Source organism: Oryctolagus cuniculus (assembly GCF_964237555.1).
Source record: "Oryctolagus cuniculus chromosome 16 unlocalized genomic scaffold, mOryCun1.1 SUPER_16_unloc_1, whole genome shotgun sequence".
In the NCBI taxonomy this organism is placed as follows: Eukaryota; Metazoa; Chordata; class Mammalia; order Lagomorpha; family Leporidae; genus Oryctolagus; species Oryctolagus cuniculus.
In genome coordinates this window covers 2682580-2706315 of record NW_027208201.1, presented here as the reverse complement: position 1 = coordinate 2706315, position 23736 = coordinate 2682580, and the positions used below count along the sequence as shown (strand labels likewise).

The 23736-nt window shown below is 37.9% G+C and overlaps 1 protein-coding gene across 1 annotated transcript; it reads right to left on the bottom strand.

Annotated features, from left to right (window-relative positions):
• Positions 1-7263: 7263 nt before the first annotated feature.
• LOC138843184 (vomeronasal type-2 receptor 116-like) lies at positions 7264-16674 on the bottom strand. Its single transcript, XM_070067592.1, has 7 exons — positions 16531-16674; positions 15929-16092; positions 14360-14645; positions 13190-13996; positions 12274-12501; positions 11806-11929; positions 7264-8198 (listed from the first exon to the last, which is right to left on the bottom strand). The coding sequence occupies exons 1-7, from the start codon at positions 16672-16674 to the stop codon at positions 7264-7266; spliced, it is 2688 nt and encodes an 895-aa protein (XP_069923693.1).
• Positions 16675-23736: the final 7062 nt, after the last annotated feature.

Below are 23736 nucleotides of genomic sequence, written 5' to 3'. Positions count from 1 at the left end.
GAAATAGGAGTCATATGATCATAAGGCTGCAGGTTGTAATTGGAAGAAAGAACAATTCAACTGAAGGTTATGTGATCAGAAAGAGGGATGATGTCACAGCACTGAGAATGGTAGAGTGAAAGCCTGCCATTTACCCAGAAAAATATCTTCCTCATCAAACTTACCCATCAACCACCATCACAAGCCAGCATAATGAAATCAGATGCAGAGTTACAAGGAGGGAAACAGTGAAAAGGGGGAGCTCTTTAGAGAAGCCTAAACAATCACTGGGTGGACTTGAAACCTTGTGCTGTGAGACCTGTGATGCTTTACAATTAAGACAGTCATCCATTTTTAGAACACTAAGCATATCTTAAAGTAAATCATTAACAGTGTTATCAGTGTATTCCAAACAGGCCTTCCTCACTCAATTTTCCCTACAGAATTGAACATAAAAAACCATGCAAAGAACATGATGCATTTCTACTTTCTGGGTTGTGGCATTTCACAAAAATGTAATTGAGGAGTCCTTTGTATTTATTTCTCATGTCTGGTGTGTTGAGTCTTGATGAATGGACTAGATCATGCACAGTTTGTTAAGGGTTATTGTGTGCTCCAGAGAAAGTGACAGTTTTTCAGGTCTTGGTTCATGCTGCAACATAATATGCATGTATATATGTATATATGTGTGTATGTATATTATATACATATTCTCTCTATATATTTATATATAGGTATTCTATAACCATGTAAACAGTTGCTTTATATTGTTTTATATATAGTTTCTATAAATATTTGTTATCCAAATATGTCATTAATACTTTCTCTGCAGAATGAGGAAATTTGAAAATTCTTGCTAAATGAATCAAATAATATTCAGTTTTGTGTTTCATGTATCTCTGTTCCTCTCCTCATTCTTCTACACTTCTGTCAATTCCTCATACTCTCATTTCTTTCTCCAATTCCTGTCCAGTACGAAAATGTCTAGAAGGCTCTTTAAAACACTAGGTATTTGTGAGCTTCGCCATTTCAAACTGTTTTATGCTGCCTTTATTATCTCTAAGAACAGTTTATCAGGAATTACTGTTTATTTGAGTTTTGGTGAATCCAGCATTAGACGGTATAGTGTCTAAATCTATTGATAGTCAATATGGCTTGTTTTTCCAAGCATCATCAACACAGGTATTTTCTTTTGGGTTTGTTAAGATTAGATTATGATCTCCAATTTGCATGGCATGCATCTTGGAGGAATCTTGCTTCTATTCATAGAATCTACTCTTGATGCTGGAAATTCACTATCTCCTTATCTGTGCCATTTAGGGTACACTTAAATGATGTGCTGCATGAATAACCATGGGGAATACTACCACTAAAATAAATAAATATTTCTTAAGTTGGATGCCTTGTGCACATATCAAATTAGGCAAATTTTTAAAAATCAATGTGAGTAAAATCATAACACCAAGCCAATTTCCATTAGGTATTTTCTGGAGAGATCTCTGGACAAATGCCTAAAATACTCAATCAGTTGCATCACCTTGGTGGCACCAAATATGTTTCTCAAATCCATTGGCGCTAATGATAGTGCAATAATCTATGTCCTAATATCTACCTTCTATCAAAGATCTATGCAGTGTCAACCTACTTCCTGGAGCATTATAGTAAAAAGCACTTAGAAAATTAGCACCTTCATAAAAAGGTGAGAAGAAAATTATGCTGTCCTACAAGATACTATAATTTGTAAGCATAAAATTTATAAATATATGTATATACATATGAAGCATTTATATTTAGCTACAAAAAGAAAGTATCCTAAAGAGGGGCAGAAGCAGAATAATCCCCTTTCTGAAATGTATTTTTACAGAATAAGATAGAATCAGGGACACATTGTGAATGTTGTAGATTTCAATCATTGAAGTTCTCATGGTATATTCATCATTAAAATATAATTATTATTGTAGTTGTGCAAAGCTGTTGCCCTGAGATTACTTTTACCCAGTAAAAAACTTACTTTCTTGAATATCATTCTCCTTTAAAACTGTAGAAGAAATGAAATGTTGTCATAGCCCCAAATCAATCACATAGAAGAAAGGTTTGTGAGCACATGTGGAAGAGTTCATGTAATTCAGGTTGGTTCATTTCAGTGTATGGGTTCTGTAAGAATCTACCAGTGAGGCACAATAGGCCCCTGAGCTGATGAACGGGGTCAGGGAAGGACAAGAAAATACCAACCAGACTCTGCTTCCTCCTATGATGAGATAACATTTCCTGAACCATTCAAGGTGCTAGGCAAGAAGAAATACCTTCTTCGTGTCCAGAATTAATTGTCAGTTTTTACAAGGGACAGATGATGGACAAGAAGAGACAAAGAACACATTTCTTTATTCATTTGCACACCCCAAAAAAATTAGCTGTTATGTAAATTAATGGAAAATGATTTTAGCAAGAACTTACCATCTGCGTGTGAGAATATTCTGGAAATTATACATCGTTCTTGGAAAGAAGTATGTGCAAAGGGGGGAAAAGCAGCAATCTCAATACATCCATCCTTGTAAAAACTCCATTCCATCTGGAAAAATGTTGTTGCAATCATCATAACAAGAAACAAAGAGATACAGCTGCAGAAAGAGCAACAGAATAACCAAAGTAAAGATCCTCAAAATCTGTGAAAAACCCTAGGACAGGACAACATTTCAACATGCAGTGTCATGCAGATGCATACATATAGTGTGTGTGTGTGTGTGTGAGAGAGAGAGAGAGAGAGAGAGAGAAATAGAGAGAGAGAGATTGCCTGAATCAAGCTACTTTAATACTGCTCCATCTGATGTCTTTCCACCAGCTGTCCACTCATCCATGGGGGAATCTGGAACCCTTTCTGCAATGAGGATCTGTAGCTCAGGTCTTCTGTCCTGGTGAAAAACACAAGAAACAAAACAACCTGTTTGTGAAGATCCTCTTCACCCCAGGTGTCATGGATTTTCCCCAAGTCCATGGATGCAAAGACTCAAGGGAGAAACCCCTGTTAGTTACATTTGGTCCAAGGGCTTTGTCAAAAACCTTTCCATGAACTTTTTACAATTATGTACCTGGACTGCATCAGAGGACATGAAGGGAGGCATCAGGTGAGAATCTCAGTAAGTCTTCAGACCAGAAATCTCCAGTGTCACACACTTCAAAGACTCAGAGAGCAACGGGGCAACCTCCCACACCCAGTGTTCCGGGCAGGCTCACATTACTTAGATGCAACACAGACCCCAAACCAATCCTGTTTAAGTTCCCATTCTGTATGTCAAATCACCACATCTTCAGTTGTAAAACATGACACTCTTCCATGTTACTGTTAACCATGGTAATGTTGTGTTGATCTGTTTTTGCACCTTCAACCTTGGTTGATGCTCTCATTCGAACTAGGGACTCTTTGACTACTTACCACTTTTTACTACAAAGCAGACAATACCAGCCAGAAGTCACCTCTTTATTCCCACCACAACAAACACCAAGGGCAGAGTAATGCCTGCAGACTCTTGCATTGCTTGGATGCAAGCAACTTTCAGGACGTTTATGTAGGTCACCATCAGGGCAGCTATGTACCTTTAAACTCTGTTAAAACCCACAGACTGCAAAACACAAGAATGAACACAATGGATAGCATGTGCTGCAGGCAATAATGATGATTAACACTGACTAATAATTTGTGCTTGCATGCCAGTGTGATCTATTGCTAATGAAATAAATCTAAAAGGATGGGGTAAGAGGGCATATGAGAAAATGCTATTATTCCAATCTGAAGTTTTCTGAACTCAAACTGCTGTCAATGAGATGCCTAATATTTTCAGCAAAACACATTTTCCATTGCCTAGCCACTGCTCTGATGCCATAAGGGAGATTTTGAATAGAGGCTCGTGCAAATTGAAAATGACTATAGCCACAAAGCACACAAAATTCACTGACTTGCATAAAAATGAGAACATAATGACTTGATGAGTTAGATTTACGACCAGTACAATGATGAAACTTTTGCCTATTCAGTTAAACAAGAAAAGTCTATCTAAATCAGAGAAAATATCTCCTATTTTCTCTCATGTGTAGAAACTAAAAGTAGAGTCATTCTGAATTTCCCAGTAAACAGGGAAATCTATCAGAAATGGATAGATTCCTGGACACATACCACCTGCATAAATTGAACCATGAAGACATAGAAAATCTAAACAGACCCATAACTGATACAGAAATTGAATAAGCAATAAAGTCCCTCCTAACAAAGAAAAGCCCAGGGCCAGATGGATTCACTGCTAAATTCTACCAGACATTTAAAGAAGAACTAACTCCAATTCTTCTCAAACTAGTCAGAACAATCAAAAAAGAGGAATCCTCCCAAATACTTTCTATGAAGCCAGCATCACCTTAATTCCTAAACTTGAAAAAGATGCAGCAGAGAAAGAGAATTACAGACCAATATCTCTGATGAACATAGACATAAAAATCCTCAATAAAATGTGGCCAATAGAATGCAACAACACATCAGAAAGATTATCCACCCAGACCAAGTAGTATTTATCTCTGGTATGCAGGGATGGTTCAACGTTTGCAGATAAATCAATGTGATACACCACAGTAGCAAACTGCAAAAACAACATATGATTATCTCAACAGATGCAGAGAAAGCATTCGATAAAATACAACACCCTTTCATGAAGAAAACTGTAAGCAGATTGGGTATAGAAGGAACATTCCTCAATACAATCAAATCAATTTATGAAAAATCACGGCCAGCATCCTATTGAATGGAGAAAAGTTGGAAGCATTTCCACTGGGATCTGGTACCAGAGAGGGATGCCCACTTTCACCACTGCATTTCAATATAGTTCTGGAAGTTTTAGCCAGAACAATTAGGCAAGAAAAAGAAAATTTTTAACTTTTATTTAATGAATATAAATTTCCAAAGCACAGCTTATGGATTACAATGGCTTCCCTCCCCATAACTTTCCTCCCACCTGCAACCCTCCCCTTTCCCTCTCCCTCCCGCCTTCCATTCACATCAAGATTCATTTTCAATTCTCTTTATATACAGAAGATCAGTTTAGCATATATTAAGTAAAGATTTCAACAGTTTGCACCCACATAGAAACACAAAGTGAAAAAGACTGTTTGAGTACTAGTTATAGCATTAAATCACAATGTACAGCACATTAAGGACAGAGATCCTACATGAGGAGTAAGTGCACAGTGACTCCTGTTGTTGACTTAACAAATTGACACTCTTTTTTGTGGCATCAGTAATCACCTTAGGCTCTTGTCATGAGTCACCAAGGCTATTGTAGACTTTTGAGTTCACCAACTGTGATCATATTTAGACAACGTCATAGTCAAATTGGAAGTTCTCTCCTCCGTTCAGAGAAAGGTACCTTCAAGAAAAACAAATTAAAGGGATACAAATTGGGAAGGAAGAAGTCAAACTATCCCTCTTTGCAGATGATACGATTCTTTACTTAGAGGATCCAAAGAACTCTACTAAGACACTATTGGAGCTCATAGAAGAGTTTGGCAAAGTAGCAAGATATAAAATCAATGCACAAAAATCAACAGCCTTTGTATGCACAGGCAATGCCATGGCTGAGAAAGAACTGCTAATATCAATCCCATTCACAATAGCCACAAAAACAATCAAACACCTTGAAGTAAACTTAACCAAGGATGTTAAAGAACTCTATGATGAGAATTCCAAAATCTTAAAGAAAGAATTAGAACATGATACCAAAAAATGGAGAAATCTTTCATGCTCATGGATCGGAAAAATCAATATCATCAACATGTCCATTCTCCCAAAAGCAATTTATAGATTCAATGCCATACCAATCAAAATACCAAAGACATTCTTCTCAGATCTGTAAAAAATGATGCTGAAATTCATATGGAGACACAGGATATCTCAAATAGCTAAAGCAATCTTGTACAACAAAAACAAAGCTGGAGGCATCACAATACCAGATTTCAAGACATACTACAGGGCTGTTATATTCAAAACAGCATGGTACTGGTACAGAAGCAGATGAGTAGACCAATGGAACAGAATTGAAACACCAGAAATCAATCTAAACATCTACAGCCAACTTATATTTGATCAAGGATCTAAAACCAATGCCTGGAGCAAGGATAGTCTATTCAACAAATGGTGCTGGGAAAACTGGATTTCCATGTGCAGAAGCATGAAGCAAGACCCCTATCTTACACCTTACACAAAGATCCACTCAACATGTATTAAAGATCTAAATCTATGACCCAACACCATCAAATTATTGGAGAACATTGGAGAAACCCTGTAAGATATAGGCACAGGCAATGAATTCTTGGAAAATAGCCCAGAATCACAGGCATTCAAAGAGAAAATTAACAATTGGGATTACATCAAATAGAAACTTCTTATGTCTGGCACTGGCAAAAGAAAATCAAAGCAAAATTTATAACAAGCAAAATGAACAGATGGAAAAGTTTGCAGAATCACTTCTACATATAATGAAATCTTGGTGTGTATCACATCATTTTAAATTCATATGAAATGATATATAATTAAGGAGTTTCTCAACAATGAATTAAACAAATTATAATGACTTAACATGTCTAATGATTGCACTGAAATATTCCAACTATATTACTAAGCTGATTTTAGTATAGACTCCAATGAATGATTAAAAGTAGCAAACAAATGTGTAATTCATTTTATCAAAATATGAAGATAACAAGGTCAATGAGTTGACAATGAAAATACAGGATTGAAAAGAAATGAGATGGGTTTGTGCTTATGAACATAAAATCCAGGCTAAGAAATTAGTACACAGTATTATTTTGAAGGAGGAGGATTAGGACCACCATGGGGGTGTAGTGGATATAACCACCACCTGTAAACCTAACATCCCATGTTGGTGCCAGTTCATGGCCTGTCTGTTCCACTTGCAGCTCAGCTCCTTGTTAAGATCTAGAAAATGCTTTGGAAGATGGCCTAAGCCTTTCTGTCCCTGGTACTCACATGGACACCTGAATTAACCGCCTTGCTTTGGCATGAACCAGCACTGGCCCACGACAGATATCTTCACATTCCATCACAAGATGGAAGGTTTATCCCACTCTCTCTTCATTTTCTGTGGATTGGTCCTTCAGAACAAAAACGTTTTAAGAAAAGTATAAATTGTTCATAAGGAGGTCACATGCTGCAAGTTATTTTATAACATCAAAATGCAAAATCTGTTTTATAAATTTTAGTTTCTAACCAATGAAAACAGAGAGAGCCTAAGAGCTATTCCTGAGAACATCTGTTTCCTTGGAAATTATTCTATCCCTGAATCCTTTCAAAGCATTCTTCTCAGGTCTCAAGAGAATAATGTAGCACTTGGGAAAAAAGATGCAGCCCAGGAGCCCCGCACTGGAGCACAAGATGGAGAAGACCTCCACAGCCACCATGACCTTCCCCTTGGTGCTGTGGTAGACAGGCAGGAAGGTCACCCAGACACTGATGAACACCAGCATGCTGAATGTCAGGAACTTGGCTTCATTGAACTTGTCAGGCAAATTCCTGGCTAGGAAAGCCACAGTAAAGCTGGCCAGGGCCAAGGAACCCAGGAAGCCCAGGACACAGTACAAGGCAGTGACGGAGCCCTTGTTGCACACCAGGATGATGTGGCCATGCTCAGAGTGTGCATCTGTGTAAATAAAGGGAGGAGAAGTCCCAAGCCAGAAGCCACAGAGAGCTAGTTGGATCAGGCAGCAGATGGGAATAATGGAGTTAGGTAACCCTGATATCAGACACTGTCTCATTCTTCTCCCTGGGCCAGTGACCCTGAAGGCCAGAAGCACAGTGATAGTTTTGGCCAGGACAGTGGAAATAGCCACAGTGAATACCACTCCAAATGTGGTCTGCTGGAGGACACAGGTGGTTGTGTTGGGACGACCAATGAACACTAAGGAGCAGAGGAAGCAGAAGATGAGGGTGATGAGCAGGATGTAGCTGAGACAACGATTGTTGGCCTTGACTATGGGAGTGTCTCGGTGCTTCACAAAGACCCCAAGGACAACAACGGTGAGGACAGAGAAGCACAGAGCTGTGCAGACCAGGATCATCCCCAGGGCATCTTCAAACGACAGAAAGGTCACTCTTTTGTGGAAGCACTGGTCTCGCTCTGTGTTGGCATACTGAAGATCTGGACACTTCACACACTGGTCCATATCTAGTGAGAAACATACAATCACATCATCCCATCTTCCTGATTCACAAGGACCCGACTTAGCTAGTTTAAGCAAGTAGTCCTTATTTGATGTTGAAATAGCATATAAGATGACATCTACAAATTATTGGCCATTATTCATGCACATCTTCCTCATGTTAGCCAGAGTTCTTACTCCATCTCCATAAGTACCTTACATACTCATGAGTACATGCTCTTTTTGTCCTAACAAAGTACTAAGGGCTACTCTCTGAACCTACTCATGGTACTTTAAAAACCTACCTTTTTTACCTGTTTCATTTTAACACCACAAATTCATTCTTCACGGTTTCTTCAGATTGGGAAGTGATGATCAAGATGCCAGCGGTTTCTATGTGTGGTAAAGACTACTCTGACCTTTATACATGGCACACGCTTGCTGCATCCTCACTTTGAACAAGAGCAAGCAGCAGTCCTTGTTTTCTTAATGAATGCATTCTTTCATAATTCACCTTTTTTTTTAACATATGCTTTTTTTCATAGATAGAACTTTGGGAATATAGTGGTTCCTTCCCCTAAACCCACCTTCCCATCCCAACTCTCATCCCACCTCCCTCCCCCTCTCCCATCTCCTTCTTTATTATGGTTCATTTTTAGTTTGATTTTAAATATAGAAGACCAACTCCATATTAAGCATAGATTCGAACAGTTTGCATCCATGAAGACAAACTACATATAGAATAGAGTTTGGGGAAAAATTGCAGTCAATTCTCAAAGCACAACTCATTATGGATGGAGTTCCTACATGGGGAATAAATGCACGGTGACTCTGTTATTCCTTTAACAATTAACCCTCTTATGTATGACATCAGTGATCAGCCGAGGCTCTTGCCATGGGCTGCCATCAGTATTTGGACATTGCCATAAGCAGTTGGATGTTCTCTCCTCCCTTCTGAGAAGAGTATATTCTTCTTTGATGACCATTTCTTTCCATTGAGGTCTCACGGAGATCCTCCATGGAGGCTATTTTTTGACCAGAGTCTTGGCTTTCCATGCCTGCAGTAAGCCCTTGTTTTAATGGTGTTATTCCCTCTGGATTCTCATGGCCCTCTCAATGACCAAAGGATCCCAGTTTTATTTCTAATGAGTGTTTATTTATTTATTTATTTATAATTTAATGAAAGGCAGAGTTTTGGAAGGAGGAGAAGTGGGAGAGAGGGAGAGTGAGAGGGAGAGGGAGAGAGAGAAGGACAGGAGGACAGGGAAAAGAGAAGGGGAAAGAGAAAGAGGGAAAAAGAGAAAGGAAGAAATCTTCCACCAGTGATTCACACCCCAAATGATGGTAATAGCTGGAACTAGGCTGTCTTAAGGCAATAAATGGGAGCTTCTTCTGGGTCTCCTACGTGGTGTGGACTCAGAAACTTGGGCTGTCTTCTGCTGCTTTCCTAAGCATCAGCAGAGAGCTGCATTGGAAGTGAAGCAGCTGAGACTGGAACTGCAGCCCAACTGGGATGCTGGCATTCCAGCCAGGGGCTTCAACTCCTAGTCACAGTACTGGCCCCATATCCCCACTCTTAATATCAGCACTGGGATATTTACTGTGTGAATTTTGGGTGCACAGGAAGTACCCAGTTATCTCACTAAACCACATCTCTCTAAGGTAGGATCTGGATAGTCATTCTATGGGCAAGCACTGATTGAGAGATCACCATTAGAAAGCAGATGGTCAAGTTCTAGAGAAACGCAGAAGAGTTGTACACTTGATACCTTCTGGATAAGATGCCACCCTTGAGCAGATTTCCATCAAGGAACACACTGGGATGCTGCCTGTAATCAAAGTCAGTCTGGAGATCACCTTGAACCCTACTGGCATAGTTCCACTTTGCTGCCTTTTTATCCTTGAACATGAATTTTCTTTGTCAGTATCCCCTTCTATACATTGCTCCATCGATGTCAGATATTGCAACTTGAAGTTGTCTTCCAAAATTTAGGTGGTCTTATCTTTGGATAGTTCCTACTTTTGAGATATTACATGTGCTCATTTTCAGAGCTTTGTTTTCCAGAATTGGTAAGCAAAAATAACTTTTTTTTGTATTTAATCTAGTATTCCAGCACTACTTAACTCAGTTACTGATTTTTGATTGTATTACACCATCCCAAGATCAGTTGAAAATGATGCCACTTTTATATCTTCCTTTATAATAAGTTGCATGGCTTTCATTTCTATTATATGCACAAAGCAGACCATCCTGGGTAATTTCCTGCATAAGTTGCACTCTTTCTTCAACTTTGTATCCAATCTTCAGCCATAACTTCCATGATTTTAGCATTCTAAAGCACACTTTAGGATTGAAAACTGATCCTTCGTTTTGGCATTTTTGAGTTGTTTTGTTCTTCTTGTATAATTCTCAGATCACTTAGATTTGTTAAATGTTTTTCTTCAGTTATGCTATTCTTATTACTATTATTGTATGCAAGGCATTGGACATGATGTAACCTATTTAAAAATACTGTTGGATTTATGTTGTTTAAAATTTCAAATGTGTGAATTTATTTCAACAACAGTGTCTTACAATTTCATTTTACTGAAATATCTGGCAGTATTTGACCAAACAAGTTAAGATGTTTCTGTAGAAGAAACAGAATTTTTCCATTTTTCCTATTCTGTACAGGAGTTGAGAAAGAGTTCCTTTCCTATGTGAAAGTGTTTATCACAATAAAAGTATTAAGAATTATTTTCATAATCTTGAAGATACTTGGATTTTTAAAAAAAATTCTCAATGTATTTCATTTTTATATCTGGAAATATCTGAATTTCTTCTATATTCAAACTATCACCATTAAATGATTAAAAAGTTCTAGTATTACTATTTTTATATCTGTGCAGAGATCTCTTCAGCTCTCTTTGTGTAACACACACAGACATTGTAATCTTGTTTTTAGTACTGTTCCAAATTTCTGAGGTTCATAAATTTTGCTTGTTTTATGAGCACCACCTATAAGCTCTTCCAATTTTTATTTACCTCAGTTTCCTTATAATGTCCACATCCTATCTTCAAGGGTTTGTGTTGAATTTGATGTCATTAACCTACCTTGCTATGTATTCTTTTTACCATGCATGTCAGCATGTATTATTTTGAAATAAATTTTACTCATGAGTGTATGTGTGTAAGCATAGGAATGTTCCTGAAGATATATGTTTTCATAAGCCATGATTTTTCTCAAACGCTAAGGTTAGCTCATTTATGATATCTGATGAGTATTATCCTTAGCATGATATACTATATAATTTCTAATACAGCTTTTCGTCTTACACACAGTTTGATGAGAGTTGTGCTTTCTCTCTGCAAGCATGCTATATTTGAATTTGGTGAAAGCATTTTATGTAAACACGCACAAGGAATGCAGACATGAATTTACCTAAATGATTTTGCAAATACTACATGTGGTAAAGTATAGTGTGCAAAGTTTTATCCTTTTAGGGATTATTACTGAATATAAGGTTTAACTTCCACCAGAAGGTGAAAAGAATCTTCTCAGCAGTCATAATCCACATCCTTTTCTTTTCATGGAGAAGAGGAAATTCTAAGAAACAGGTGTTAATTTCTCCATGAAGCTGGCACTGACTTACTTGTCTGATTGGAAATCTCATTGTCAGAACAAGGTGTGCAATCAAAACAACAGGTAGGCTTTCCCTCCAGAGGGGTTTTCCTGAATCCAGGGCTGCAACTCTCACTGCATACTGAACGTGGAGTCTGAGAAAAATCAAATGAATATTGGTCATATTGGGAATGTTACTTCTGTTCCAAGTAGAGGGTTTTCAAGTCCTGCACAACCTATTCACTGAAACTGTAAACACCTATTTCTGACACAATCATGGCATGCAAGTTTATTTCCTAAATAAAAAGATTCAAAACATGGAGGAACAAATGTGTGTACTGTCCATCCTCAGACACTAAAAACATAACAAAGTATTTAGATTGGGAGGGGTGTGGTTTAATGTCTCTAAGTATGTTATAATAAGCCAAATTGCACAAATCCCCATATAAATTGGAGGGTAACAATGTATAGTGTGAATCTTATGATCAGACCAACTTACCTCTGTAATTCCTGTGGCCCACTCTATCAAATTCTCAGAGAGAGACAACTGTTGGCTCTGTGGAACATACGGGGAAAACTGTCCTACTTTAACCTTATGTCCAACACCATATGGAAAATTCAGAAAGTTGAGAATGTCATATTCAGCTTCCAAATTCCCCATGTGATTCAAATTCACTAGGTCACCCGCAGGATTGGTAAGTTGGAGGTTCTTGAGAAACGGGTGCAACTGAAAAAATGCATCATATTCTCATGAAGACTGCCCAAGCAATAACACATCAAACCCAGGTTAGAGAAAGTCTTTTGTCTGTAATCACAAATAAACAAAGGGAACTTTTTATAGCTACCCAATGAATTAAAACTAAAAACCTGATGAGGACTACATCAAAATAAGTGTGATTTCACTCACTTTCATCCAAAAACAAGGGCAATCAAAAATATCAAACTGTGAAATTATGACAGTTTCAAAATGTGGAGTCCAGGTTACCAACACTCACTTATTTTCCCAGTGTCCCTAGGACAACCATCTGTAATGCAGTTACCAGAATAAAATACTATGCAATTTAATGAGATGTCTTATGTACATTGTGGATGAGCATACTCAGCAACATTTGACACTAAAAAGTAATAATTTTTTACTTCTGAGACTGAAAATGGAATGACACAGTCTAGGTATTCACAAGTCATAATTAAATTGTCAGGATGGGAGAGTAATTTTTAAAACACAGCACTGATGCTTATCTAAGTTACCTTCCCACTTGAAAAGGGAACCCTGTTTCTAATTACAAATTACAAAAAAAGGCTCATTTATATCTTGTGATTGAAGGAAGGATCCCAAGTTATTGGTTTGAAAACCCGCAGAAGCTTTTAAGGGGATCATTCCAATAATACAAGTCATGCAAAGGAAACCAAATTACCTGCCAAGGAGAAAATTCCACCTTTGACCCACTGCTCACTGGCTGCATTTCTAACTCTTGTAGAAGCATCTCATGTACACTGTGGGCCACAGCATACACAGCATTGTATATGTTGTAACTCCCATCACTGATGCTCATATCAAAATGATGAAAAGGCAACGATTCCAAGGAGGCATTCAGTGGACAGTTTCTCAAGGTTTTGCATGATGCCCCAGTAACTGAGCAATGAAAATGTAGTGACCAGAATGTAGAGAGGTAAAAGTCTTCTGGGTATTTGGAAGGGTTAACTGTCTGAAGAAAGTTTTTGAAACCAGAGATCTCACTATGGTGGTGTGAAAAAATGAGAGTCCCATGGAATGAGTGCAGCAGGATATGATGCTCATCGCTGGAAAAATCCCATTGTGAGGTGGTGACCCAGACTTTCCATGTCATTACACATTCCCATGTTTGAAAGCTGACACCTATGAGTGAATCAGTGTCACAGAAAAGAATCACCACATTTGCTGATGATTTTAGGATCTGGATATGAAACCTATTCTGGAGTGAAATACGTGACTCCTCAGTGACTGGGATGAATTCCACAAAGTCTACACAGATGCCATTCTTCCGCATCTCGACTTTCAAATCAGACATAAACTGAATACCTTTTGGGAGGTCTGAGATGGCCAAACCCACCCAGGTCCAGCTAAAATGAAGCATCAAGGAGACCATGCCAACAGCCAGAGAAGTGTCTTTAGGGGCCATCTGATAGAGGGAAGGAAACTGACCACTGTCACTCAGAAGTGGTTCAAAAGATCCAAGAGTCAGCTAAGGGAAAAGGCAAGAAATCTGTGTAAGGTTATTGCTATAGTGAATAATCTTATTCCTGAAGAAATTAAGCAAATGATTGATGGATCAGAAGATTTTAGAATATTTCATTTTTCTCATCTCCCATTACATATAAACTTCCTAGTTCATGAGTCATTAGACTCACAGGTTGAGGAAAACATTTCTCATTATCACTCACCCACATCACTTTAGAACAAATGTGGCTACCTCACCAAATCTCTGCACACCTTCTCCTTAGAATATGCACTGTGTGAAATATATAAGGTCTCTGTCACTTAAACTTTTGGGTCTAAGTAAGGCACCTAAGGTGATGTGCTTTTTCCCTCTCCTTTACACACTCACCTGTGGAATTTTGTAGAGTTCCAGGAGTGTCCCCATTTGGGCAGCAATGCTTGTTCCTGATATTATGGCTACAGACTTGCTCTGTTTCCTACACGTGTAATTGGGAACATGGTTTTCCATTCCCGCAAGCCAGATGAAGGGATTCTCCATCACCATCATGTCACTGTGCATGACATTATAGAGATCAAATCCCAATGTCATGTTGGGTAAAAGATGGGGGTTATTGTTGATCTCCTCAATAGCAAAAACCAAGGCCAGAACATATTGGTAGTTTTTGGATTGAAACCTGCACGAAAGGCACAAGGATCTTTAAGGGAAAAGCCTGCAGTCCTGATTATCATCAATTCTACTGTAATTACTCTGACAGATGGATTGGTCATGGTCAAAAATTCAAGTGTTCTAATCTTTATATGTACATTTGCTTAGGACAGAGTGTCAAGAGCATCGCATTTGCAGGACAGTTGTCCTCACCAGAACCAAAGCTGCTAGTATCTTTATCCGGGTCACCCCGCCTAAAAGATTCTAAAAAATAAGATCTGCTTTTACACCATAATGTCACATCATTAAATGCTTCTTGAAATAAGAGTCATATGATCATAAGGCTGCAGGATGCAACGGGAAAAGAGAATAACTCAGCTGAAGGCTATGTGATCAGAAATTTGGATGACATCAAAACATGGAGAATGGTAGATGGAATTTTGTAGTTTATCGAGAAAAATCTCTTCCCCATCAAATGTACTGATCAACGACCATCCCAAGCCAGGAAAATGAAATCAGATTCAGAGCCTGAAAGAAGGGAAACAGTGAAAGGGGAGGAGCACTTTGGAGAAGCTAGAAACACTCCCTGGGTGGACTGGAATCGCTATATATATATATATATATATATATATATATATATATATATATAACATTTATATTTAGCTATAAAATGTATCTTAAAGAGGGGTGGAAGCAGAATAACCCCCCTTCTGAAATGTATTTTTCCCAGAAAAGGAAAGAATCAGGGACACATCATGAGTGTTGTAGATTCCAAACATTAAATTTCTTATGTTCATCATTAAAATATAATTTTTATATTTGTGCAAAGGTGTTGAGCCAAGATTACTTTTAACTAGTGAAAACTTACTCTCTTGAATATCTTTTCTTCTTTACAATGTAGAAGAAATGAAGTGTTCTCATGGCCCCCAAATCTAGTACGTAGCAGAAAAGATTGTGTGCACATGTAGAAGAGCTCATGTAACTCAGTTCATTCATTACAGTGCATGGGTTCTGTAAGAATCTTCTACTGAGGCACAGTAGGCACCTGAGTAGATGAACATGGACAGGGAAGGACAGGAAGATCCCAACCTGACTCTCCTTCCTCCTACGATTAGAAAACCTTTCCCTGAACCGTGCATGAACACAAGAAAGAAAATGTCACCTCATGCCCCAAATTAATTATCAGCACTTTTTAGGAGAGACAGAGAATGCAAAGTGTAGGAAACCACATATCTCTATCCATCTGCAGACCCAATAACAAGTAGTTATTATGTAAATCAAGGGAAAATGTTTATGGCAATGGAAACTTACCGGATGAATGTGAGATCTCTTTGGAAAATATTCATGAGTCTGTTAACGAGGTGTATGTAAATGGGGAAAAAGGCAGCAATCTCAATATCTCCATCCTTGTGAAAACTCCGTTCCACCTGGGAATAGCACTTGGGACCATCCTGACAAATCACAAGGAGATATAGCTGCAGAAAAAGTAACAGAAAAATCCAAGGAAACATTTTCAAAGTCTCTGAAAAACCCTAGGACACAACCACAGTGGAACGTGCAGGGTCATGCAGGTGCATACATATAGCATGTTTGTGTGTGTGTGTGTGTGTGTGTGTGATTCCTTGAATCAAGCTACTTTAATACTGCTCCATCTGATTTTTTCCACCAGCTGTCCATTTCTCCATGGGGGAATTGTAAACCCTTTCTGCCCTCAGGCTTTGCAGCTCAGGTCTTCTGCCAGGTGAAAAATACAGGAAAGAAAACATGTTTGTGATTCATCCACTTCACCCCAGGTGCCAGGATTTCCTCCAAGTTCATGGATAAAAAGACTCAAGGGAGAAACTCCTCTCAGTTACATTTGGTCAATGGGCTTTGTCAATAAACCTCACCATGAACTTTTGGCAATTATGTACCTGGATTACATCAGATGGCATGAAGGGCAGCATCAGGCAAGGTTCTCTTAAAGGTTTCAGACCAGAAAATTCCTGTGTCACACACTTTAAAGATAATGAGCCACACAATGCAGCCTCCCACACTGCATTTTTGGGCAGGCACATTTCGTCTTGATGCCACATAGACCCCAAACAAATCATGTGTAGAGAGATACCCACTAGGACATGTGGTTTTCAATCACTGTGGAACCAGTAATCACCCTGAATTCAGAAGTTCCGATTCTGTATGTCAAATCACCACATCTTCAGGTGTAAAACAAGAAACCCTTCCACTAGTGTTAACCACGGTCATCTCATGTGGATCTGTTTTTGCACCTTCAACCTTGGTTGATGCTCTCATGAGAACTAGGAACTATTTGAGTACTTTTTGCTTTTTACTATAAGACAGACAACAGCAGCCAGAAGTCACCTCATTATTCCCACCACCACAAACACCAAGGGCAGGATGATGGCTACAGACAACTGTACTGCTTGAATGCAAGTGACTTTCAGAACTATTATGATGGACAGGGCAGCTACATACCTTTAATCTTTTGCAAAACCCACATACTACACAACAAGAGAGTGAACACAATGGATAGTATGTCCTGTAGGTAATAGTGATGATCAACACTGACTAATCATTTGTGCTTGCATATCAGTGTGATGTATTGCTAATGAAGTAAATCTAATAAGGATGGGACAAGAGGGCAATAAGAGAACTCTAGTATTCCACTCAGATGCTTTCTAAACTCATGCTGGTATAAATGAGATGCCTAGTATTTTAAGCAAAACACATTTTCCATTGCCTAATCACTGCTCTGATGCTACTAGTGAGGTTTTTAATAGAGGCTCATACAAATTGAGATGAAGTATAGCCACAACACACACAGAATTCACTGACTTACATAAAAATGAAAGTTCATTGTCTTGATGAGTTTGATTTATTACCAGTACAATGATGAAACTCGTAGTCTGTTCAGTTAACAAGAAAAGTAAATCTAAATCAGAGAGCAAATATCTCCTGTTCTCTCTAATGTGTAGAAACTAAAAGTAGAGTCAATCTGAATGCAAATGATTTACTAAAAAAGATTAGGAATGGAAAAGATACACTCCATGCAATACATGGAAAATGTATGTTATGAAACAATGATGCAAAACAATTTTTAACTTTTATTTAATGAATACAAATTTCCAAAGTATAGCTTATGGATTACAATGGCTCCCCCCCCAAAACGTCCCTCCCACATGCAACCTTCCACGTTCTTGCTCCCTCTCCCCTTCCATTCACATCAAGATTCAATTTCAATTCTCTTTATATACAGAAGATCAGTTTAGCATATATTGAGTAAAGATTTCAACAGTTTGCACCCACATAGAAACACAAGGTGAAAAATACTGTTTGAGTACCAGTTACAGCATTAAATCACAATGTACAGCACATTAAGGACAGAGATCCTACATGAGGAGTAAGTGCACAGTGACTCCTGTTGTTGACTTAACAAATTGACACTCTTGTTTATGGCATCAGTAATCACCCTAGGCTCTTGTCATGAGTTGGCAAGGCTATGGAATCCTTTTGAGTTCACTGACTCTTATCTTATTTAGACAAGTTTGTAGTCAAAGAGGAAGTTCTCTCCTCCCTTCAGAGAAAGGTACCTCCTTCATTGATGACCTGTTCTTTTCACTGGGATCTCACTCATGTAGATCTTTCATTTAGGTCCCCCTTTTTTTTTTACCGGAGTGTTTTGGCTTTCCAAGCCTGTAATACTCTCATGGGCTTTTCAGCCAGATCTGTGTGCCTTAAGGGCTGACTCTGAGGCCAGAGTGCTGTTTAGGACATCTGCCATTCTATGGGTCTGCTGTGTATCTCACTTCCCATTTTGGATCATTCTCTCCTTTTTTATTTGATCACCTAGTATTTGCAGACACCAGTCTTCTTTATGTGCTCCCTTTGGCTCTTAGTCCTATCATTATGATCAATTGTGAACAGAAATTGATCAGCGGGACTAGTGATATGTCATTGGTACATGCCACCTTGATGGGATTGAATTGGAATCCCCTGGTATGTTTCTAACTCTACCGTTTGAGGTAAGTCAGCTTGAGCATGTCCCGAATTGCACATCTCTTCCCTCTCTTATTCCCACTCATATTTAACAGCGATCACTTTTCAGTTAAGTTTCAACACTTAAGAATAACTGTATTCATTACAGTATTCAACCAAAAGTATTAAGTAGAACAAACAAAAAAATACTAAGAGGGATAACGTTTTAAGTTGTTCATTAACAGTCAGGGCAAGGGCTGATCAAGTCTTCATTTTTCATAGTGTTCATTTCACTTTAACAGGTTTCCTTTTTGGTGCTCAGTTAGTTGTCTCGGATCAGGGAGAACCTATGGTATTTGTCCCTTTGGGACTGGCTTATTTCACTCAGCATAATGCTTTCCAGATTCCTAACAGGGATCACTTTTCAGTTAAAATTTAAACACCTAAGAATAATTGTGCGTTAATTACAGTTCAACCAATAGTACTAGAACAAAAAAAAATACTAAAATGGAGAGAGTATTACATTCTTCATCCTATATCCACCCACCCTCCCACAAACCATCCCATCTCCTACTCCCTCTCTCAATCTATTCATCATTAAGATTCATTTGTAATTATCTTTCTATACTGAAGATCAACTCTATACTAAGTAAAATTTCAACAGTTTGCACCCACACAGACACACAAACTATAAAGTAAAGTGGTTTTTTTTTTTGTAAAGTAAATTTTGAAGATTCGTTTTAGCGATAATTCTCAAAGTATAACTCATTAAAGACAGAGGTCCTACAAGGGGTGCAAGTTCACAGTGACTTCTGTTGTGGATTTAGCAATTGACACACTTATTTATGACACCAGTAATCATCTGAGGCTCCTGTCATGAGCTTCCAAGGCTATGGAAGCCTCTTGAGTTCACAAACTCTCATCTAACCTATTTAGACAAGGTCATAATCAAAGTGGAAGTTCTCTCCTCCCTTCAGAAAAAGGTACTTCCTTCTTTGTTGGCCGCTTCTTTCAATGGATCTCACTCACAGAGATCCTTCATTTAGGCCTTTTTTTTTACCACAGTATCTTGGATTTCCATGCCTCTGTTGCATTCATGGGATTTTCAGCCAAATCCAAATGCCTTAAGGGCTGATTCTGAGGCCAAAGTGCTGTTTAGGGCATATGAGTCTGCTGTGTATCCCGTTCGCATGTTGGGATCGTTCTCTCCTTTTTAATTCTATGTTATTATTACCAGACACTGGACTTGTTTATGTGATTCCTTTGACACTTAATCCTACCTTTATGATCAGTTATGAACTTCAACTGATCAATTTACCTAGTAAGATGGCATTGGTATCTGCCAACTTAATGGGATTTGGAGCCCCATGGCACGTTTTTCGCTTTACCATTAGGGGTAAGTCCAAGGGTGCATGTGCCAAAATGTACATCTCCTATCTCTCTTATTCCACTCCTATTTTTAACAGGGATATCACTTCAGTTGGATTTATACCCCTAAGAAAAATTCTGTGTTAATTAAAGAGTTCAAAGAATGGCATTGAGTAGAAAAAAAATACTAAGAGGAATAAAATAGTAAGCTGTTCCTTGAAAGTCAGAACAAGTGTAGATCAAGTCATTGCTTATCATAGTGTCAGTTTCACTTCTACAGGTTTCCATTTAGGTGATCAGTTAGTTGTCACAGATCAGGGAGAGCATATGATATTTGTCCCTTTGGGACTGGTTTATTTTACTCAGCATGATTTTTCCAGGTTCCTCTGTTTTGTTGCAAATGACTGCATTTCATTTTTTTTACTACTGTGCACAATTCTATAGAATACATATCCATAGTTTCTTTATCCAGTCTTCCATCGATTGGCATTTAGGCCCATTCCATGTCTTAGCTATTGTGAATTGAGCTGCAATAAACATTGAGGTTCAGATAGCTCTTTTATTTGCCAATTTAATTTCACTTGGGTTAATGTTGAGGAGTGTGATGGCTGGGTCGTGTGGTATGGCTATATTCTGTTTTCTGAGGAGTCTCCAAACTGTCTTCTATAGTGACTCTACCAGTTTGAATTCACAGCAACAGTGGATTAGTGTGCCTTTTCCCACACATCCTCACCAGCATCTGTTGCTAGTTGATTTCTGTATGTAAGCCATTCTAACAGGGTGAGGTAAAGCCTCATTGTGATTCGGATTTGCATTTCCCTGATGGCTAATGATCTTGAACATTTTTCATGCTGATTGTGAGTTCTTCATAAATTGCTTTGATTGTGTTAAGGAATGTTCCTTCTATACACAATTTGTTTAGAATTTTCATCATAAAAGAGTGTTGTATTTTATCAAATGCTTTCTCTGCATCTATTGGGATAATAATATGGTTTTCCTCTTCAGTTTGTTAATGTGGATATCACATTGATTGATTTTTGAACATTGAACCATCCCTGCATACCAAGAATAAATCCCACTGGGTATGGGTGGATAATCTTTCTGATATGTTGTTGAATTCTACTGGCCCGAGTTTACTGAGGATTTTTGTATCTATATTCTTCAGTGAAATTGGTCTGTAATTCTCTTTCTCTGTTGAATCTTTTTCAGGTTTAGAAAATAATGTGGTAGTGGCTTCAAGGACAGTATCTGGGAGGATTCCCTCTTTTGATTGTTTTTAAATAGCTTGAGAAGAATTGTAGATAGTTCTTCTTTAAATGTCTGGTAGAATTCTGCAGTGAGTCCATCTGGTCCTGGGCTGTCCTTTGTGTTCTTTGTTGGGGGGAGGGGGCTTTTATTACTGATTCCATTTCTGTGTTGGTTATGGGTCTGTTTAGGTTTCCTATGTCTTCATAGTTCAATTTAGGCAGGGTGTATGTGTCGAGGAATCTATCCATTTCTGTTAGATTTCCCAGCCTGTTGGCATACAACTCTTTGTAGTAATTTCTGATGACTTTTTTTTTCTATTTCTGAGGTTTCTGTGTTAAACTCTTTTTCTTCTCTAATTTTATTGGTTTGGGTCTTCTCTCACCTTTTCATGGTTAGTTGGGCCAAGGGTGTGTCAATTTTGATTATTTTTTTAAAAAAAAAACTTTTAATTTTTCTGATCTTTCGTTTATTATTTGGATTCAATTTTGTTGATTTCTTCTCTAATTTTAATTATTTCTCTTCTCCTACTAGTTTTGTGTTTGCATTGCTGTGTTTTATACAAGATCCTAGAGATGCATTGATAGCTCATTTATTTGGTGCCTTTCCAATTTCTTAATGTAGGCACCTATTGCTATAAGCATTCCTCTTAACACTGCTTTTGCTGTATCCCATAAGTTTTGATATGTTGTGTTGTTATCTTTATTTGCTTCCAGAAAGTTTTCAATTTCTCTTTTGACTTTTTCTATGAGTCTGTTATTCAGTCTCCATGTGTTTGCATATGCTCTAGGGATTCCTGAGTTGCTAATTTCCAGCTTCATTCCATTGTAATCTGACAAGATGCATTGTATGATTTTGATTCTTTTGAATTTGCTGAGACTTGCTTAATGGCCTAGCATATGGTCATTCTTGGAGACAGTTCCATGCACTGCTGAGAAGAATGTGTATTCTGCAACTGAAAGATGAAAAGTTTCAGAGGTATTCATTAGATCCAATTGTCAGTAGTGTCAATTGAATCTGCTGTTTCCTTGTTGATTTTCTGTCTGGTTGATTTGTCCATTGCTGAAAGTGGATTATTCAAGTCCCCCAATACTACTGTATTGTAGTCTAAATCTCCCTTTAAATCACTTAACATATCTTTTAAATAGTCCAGTGCCCTGTAATTATGGGCATAAATGTTTATAATGGTTACCTCTTCCTGTTGAATTGATCCCTTACTCATTATATAGTGTCCCTCTTTCTCTCTTTTAACACTTTTCATGTTAAAGTCTATTTTGTCTGATATTAAGATGGCTACACCAGCTCTTTTTTTGGTTTCTGTTGGCATGGAATAACTTTTTCCAACCTTTCACTTTTAGTCTGCATACTCCTTTGTTGGAAAGATGTCTTTCTGGTAAGTAGCAAATAGATGTGTTTTGTTTTTTAATCCATTCAGACAGTCTCTGGCCTTTAACTGGAGAGTTGAGGCCATTTGTATACAATGTAACTATTGGTAAGTCATGACGTTGCCCTGTCCTTTTTCCAAAGATATTTCTAATATATAATTTGAACTTTCCATGATTATTTACTGAGAGATTTTCTTCCTTGACCTTCTTCTGTATTGAGGACTGTGTTTCTGTGTGTAACATATCTGTAAGCATCTTTTGCAGAGCTGGGAGAGTGGTGACAAATTCTTTCAATTTCTCTTTGCAATGGAAGGTCTTTATTTCACCTTAATTTACAAATGAGAGCTTTTCAGGTTATAATATTCTGGGATGACAGTTTTCTCTTTAGTACTTGGGCTATCGCTCTCCATTCCCTCCTAGCCTATAGGGTTTCTGATGAGAAGTCTGCTGTGAGTGTAATTGGAGATCCTCTGAAAGTAATCTGGTGTTTCTCTCCTGCACATTTTAGAATCTTTTCCTTATGTTTCATTGTGGTGAGTTTGATTATAATGTATTGTGGTGAGGATCTTTTCTGGTCATGTCTACTGGGAGTTGTGTATGCTTCCTATACTTGGACATTTCTTTCTTTCTCCAAACCTGGGAAGTTTTCTGCTAGTATCTCACTAAAAAGCCTTCTAATCCTTTATCTCTCACCATGCCCTCTGGAACTCCTAAAACCTGAATGTTGGGTTTCATAATACAATCCTGTCGATTACCAACATCATTTTTTATATTTCTAATTTCCTCTTCTTGTCATTGGTTTGACTGTATACTTTCTTGTGCTCTGTCTTCTAAGACCAATATTCTCTCTTCTGCCTCTCTGATTCTGTTTTTAATGCCCTCAATGGCATTTTTCACTTGTTCTGTTGAATTCTTCATTTCATTTTGATTTCTCTTCAGTATCTCAATTTCATGTTCGACTAAATTCCTCATTTCATTTTGATTCCTCCTTAAGATTTCATTTTCATGAGATAGATTTTCTTTCATTTCCTGTGTGGATTTCAGCAGTTTGTGTATTTGCTTTTGATTCCTTCTATGTAATCTTATCATCAGTATTTTAAGTTCCATTGCTTGCATTTCTTCTACCTAATCTTGTATTGAAGTGTC

Bases quoted from the DNA above. Each gene is read 5' to 3' on its own strand.
- LOC138843184 (XM_070067592.1), bottom strand. From the start codon at position 16,674: ATGTGCCTGCCCAAAAATGCAGTGTGGGAGGCTGCATTGTGTGGCTCA. The intron at 16,093-16,530 runs GTACATAATTGC...CTTTTTCTGCAG, and splicing joins TGCCATCTGATGTAATCCAG to CTATATCTCCTTGTGATTTG. The intron at 11,930-12,273 runs GTAAGTTGGTCT...GATTTTTCTCAG, and splicing joins GGGCCACAGGAATTACAGAG to ACTCCACGTTCAGTATGCAG.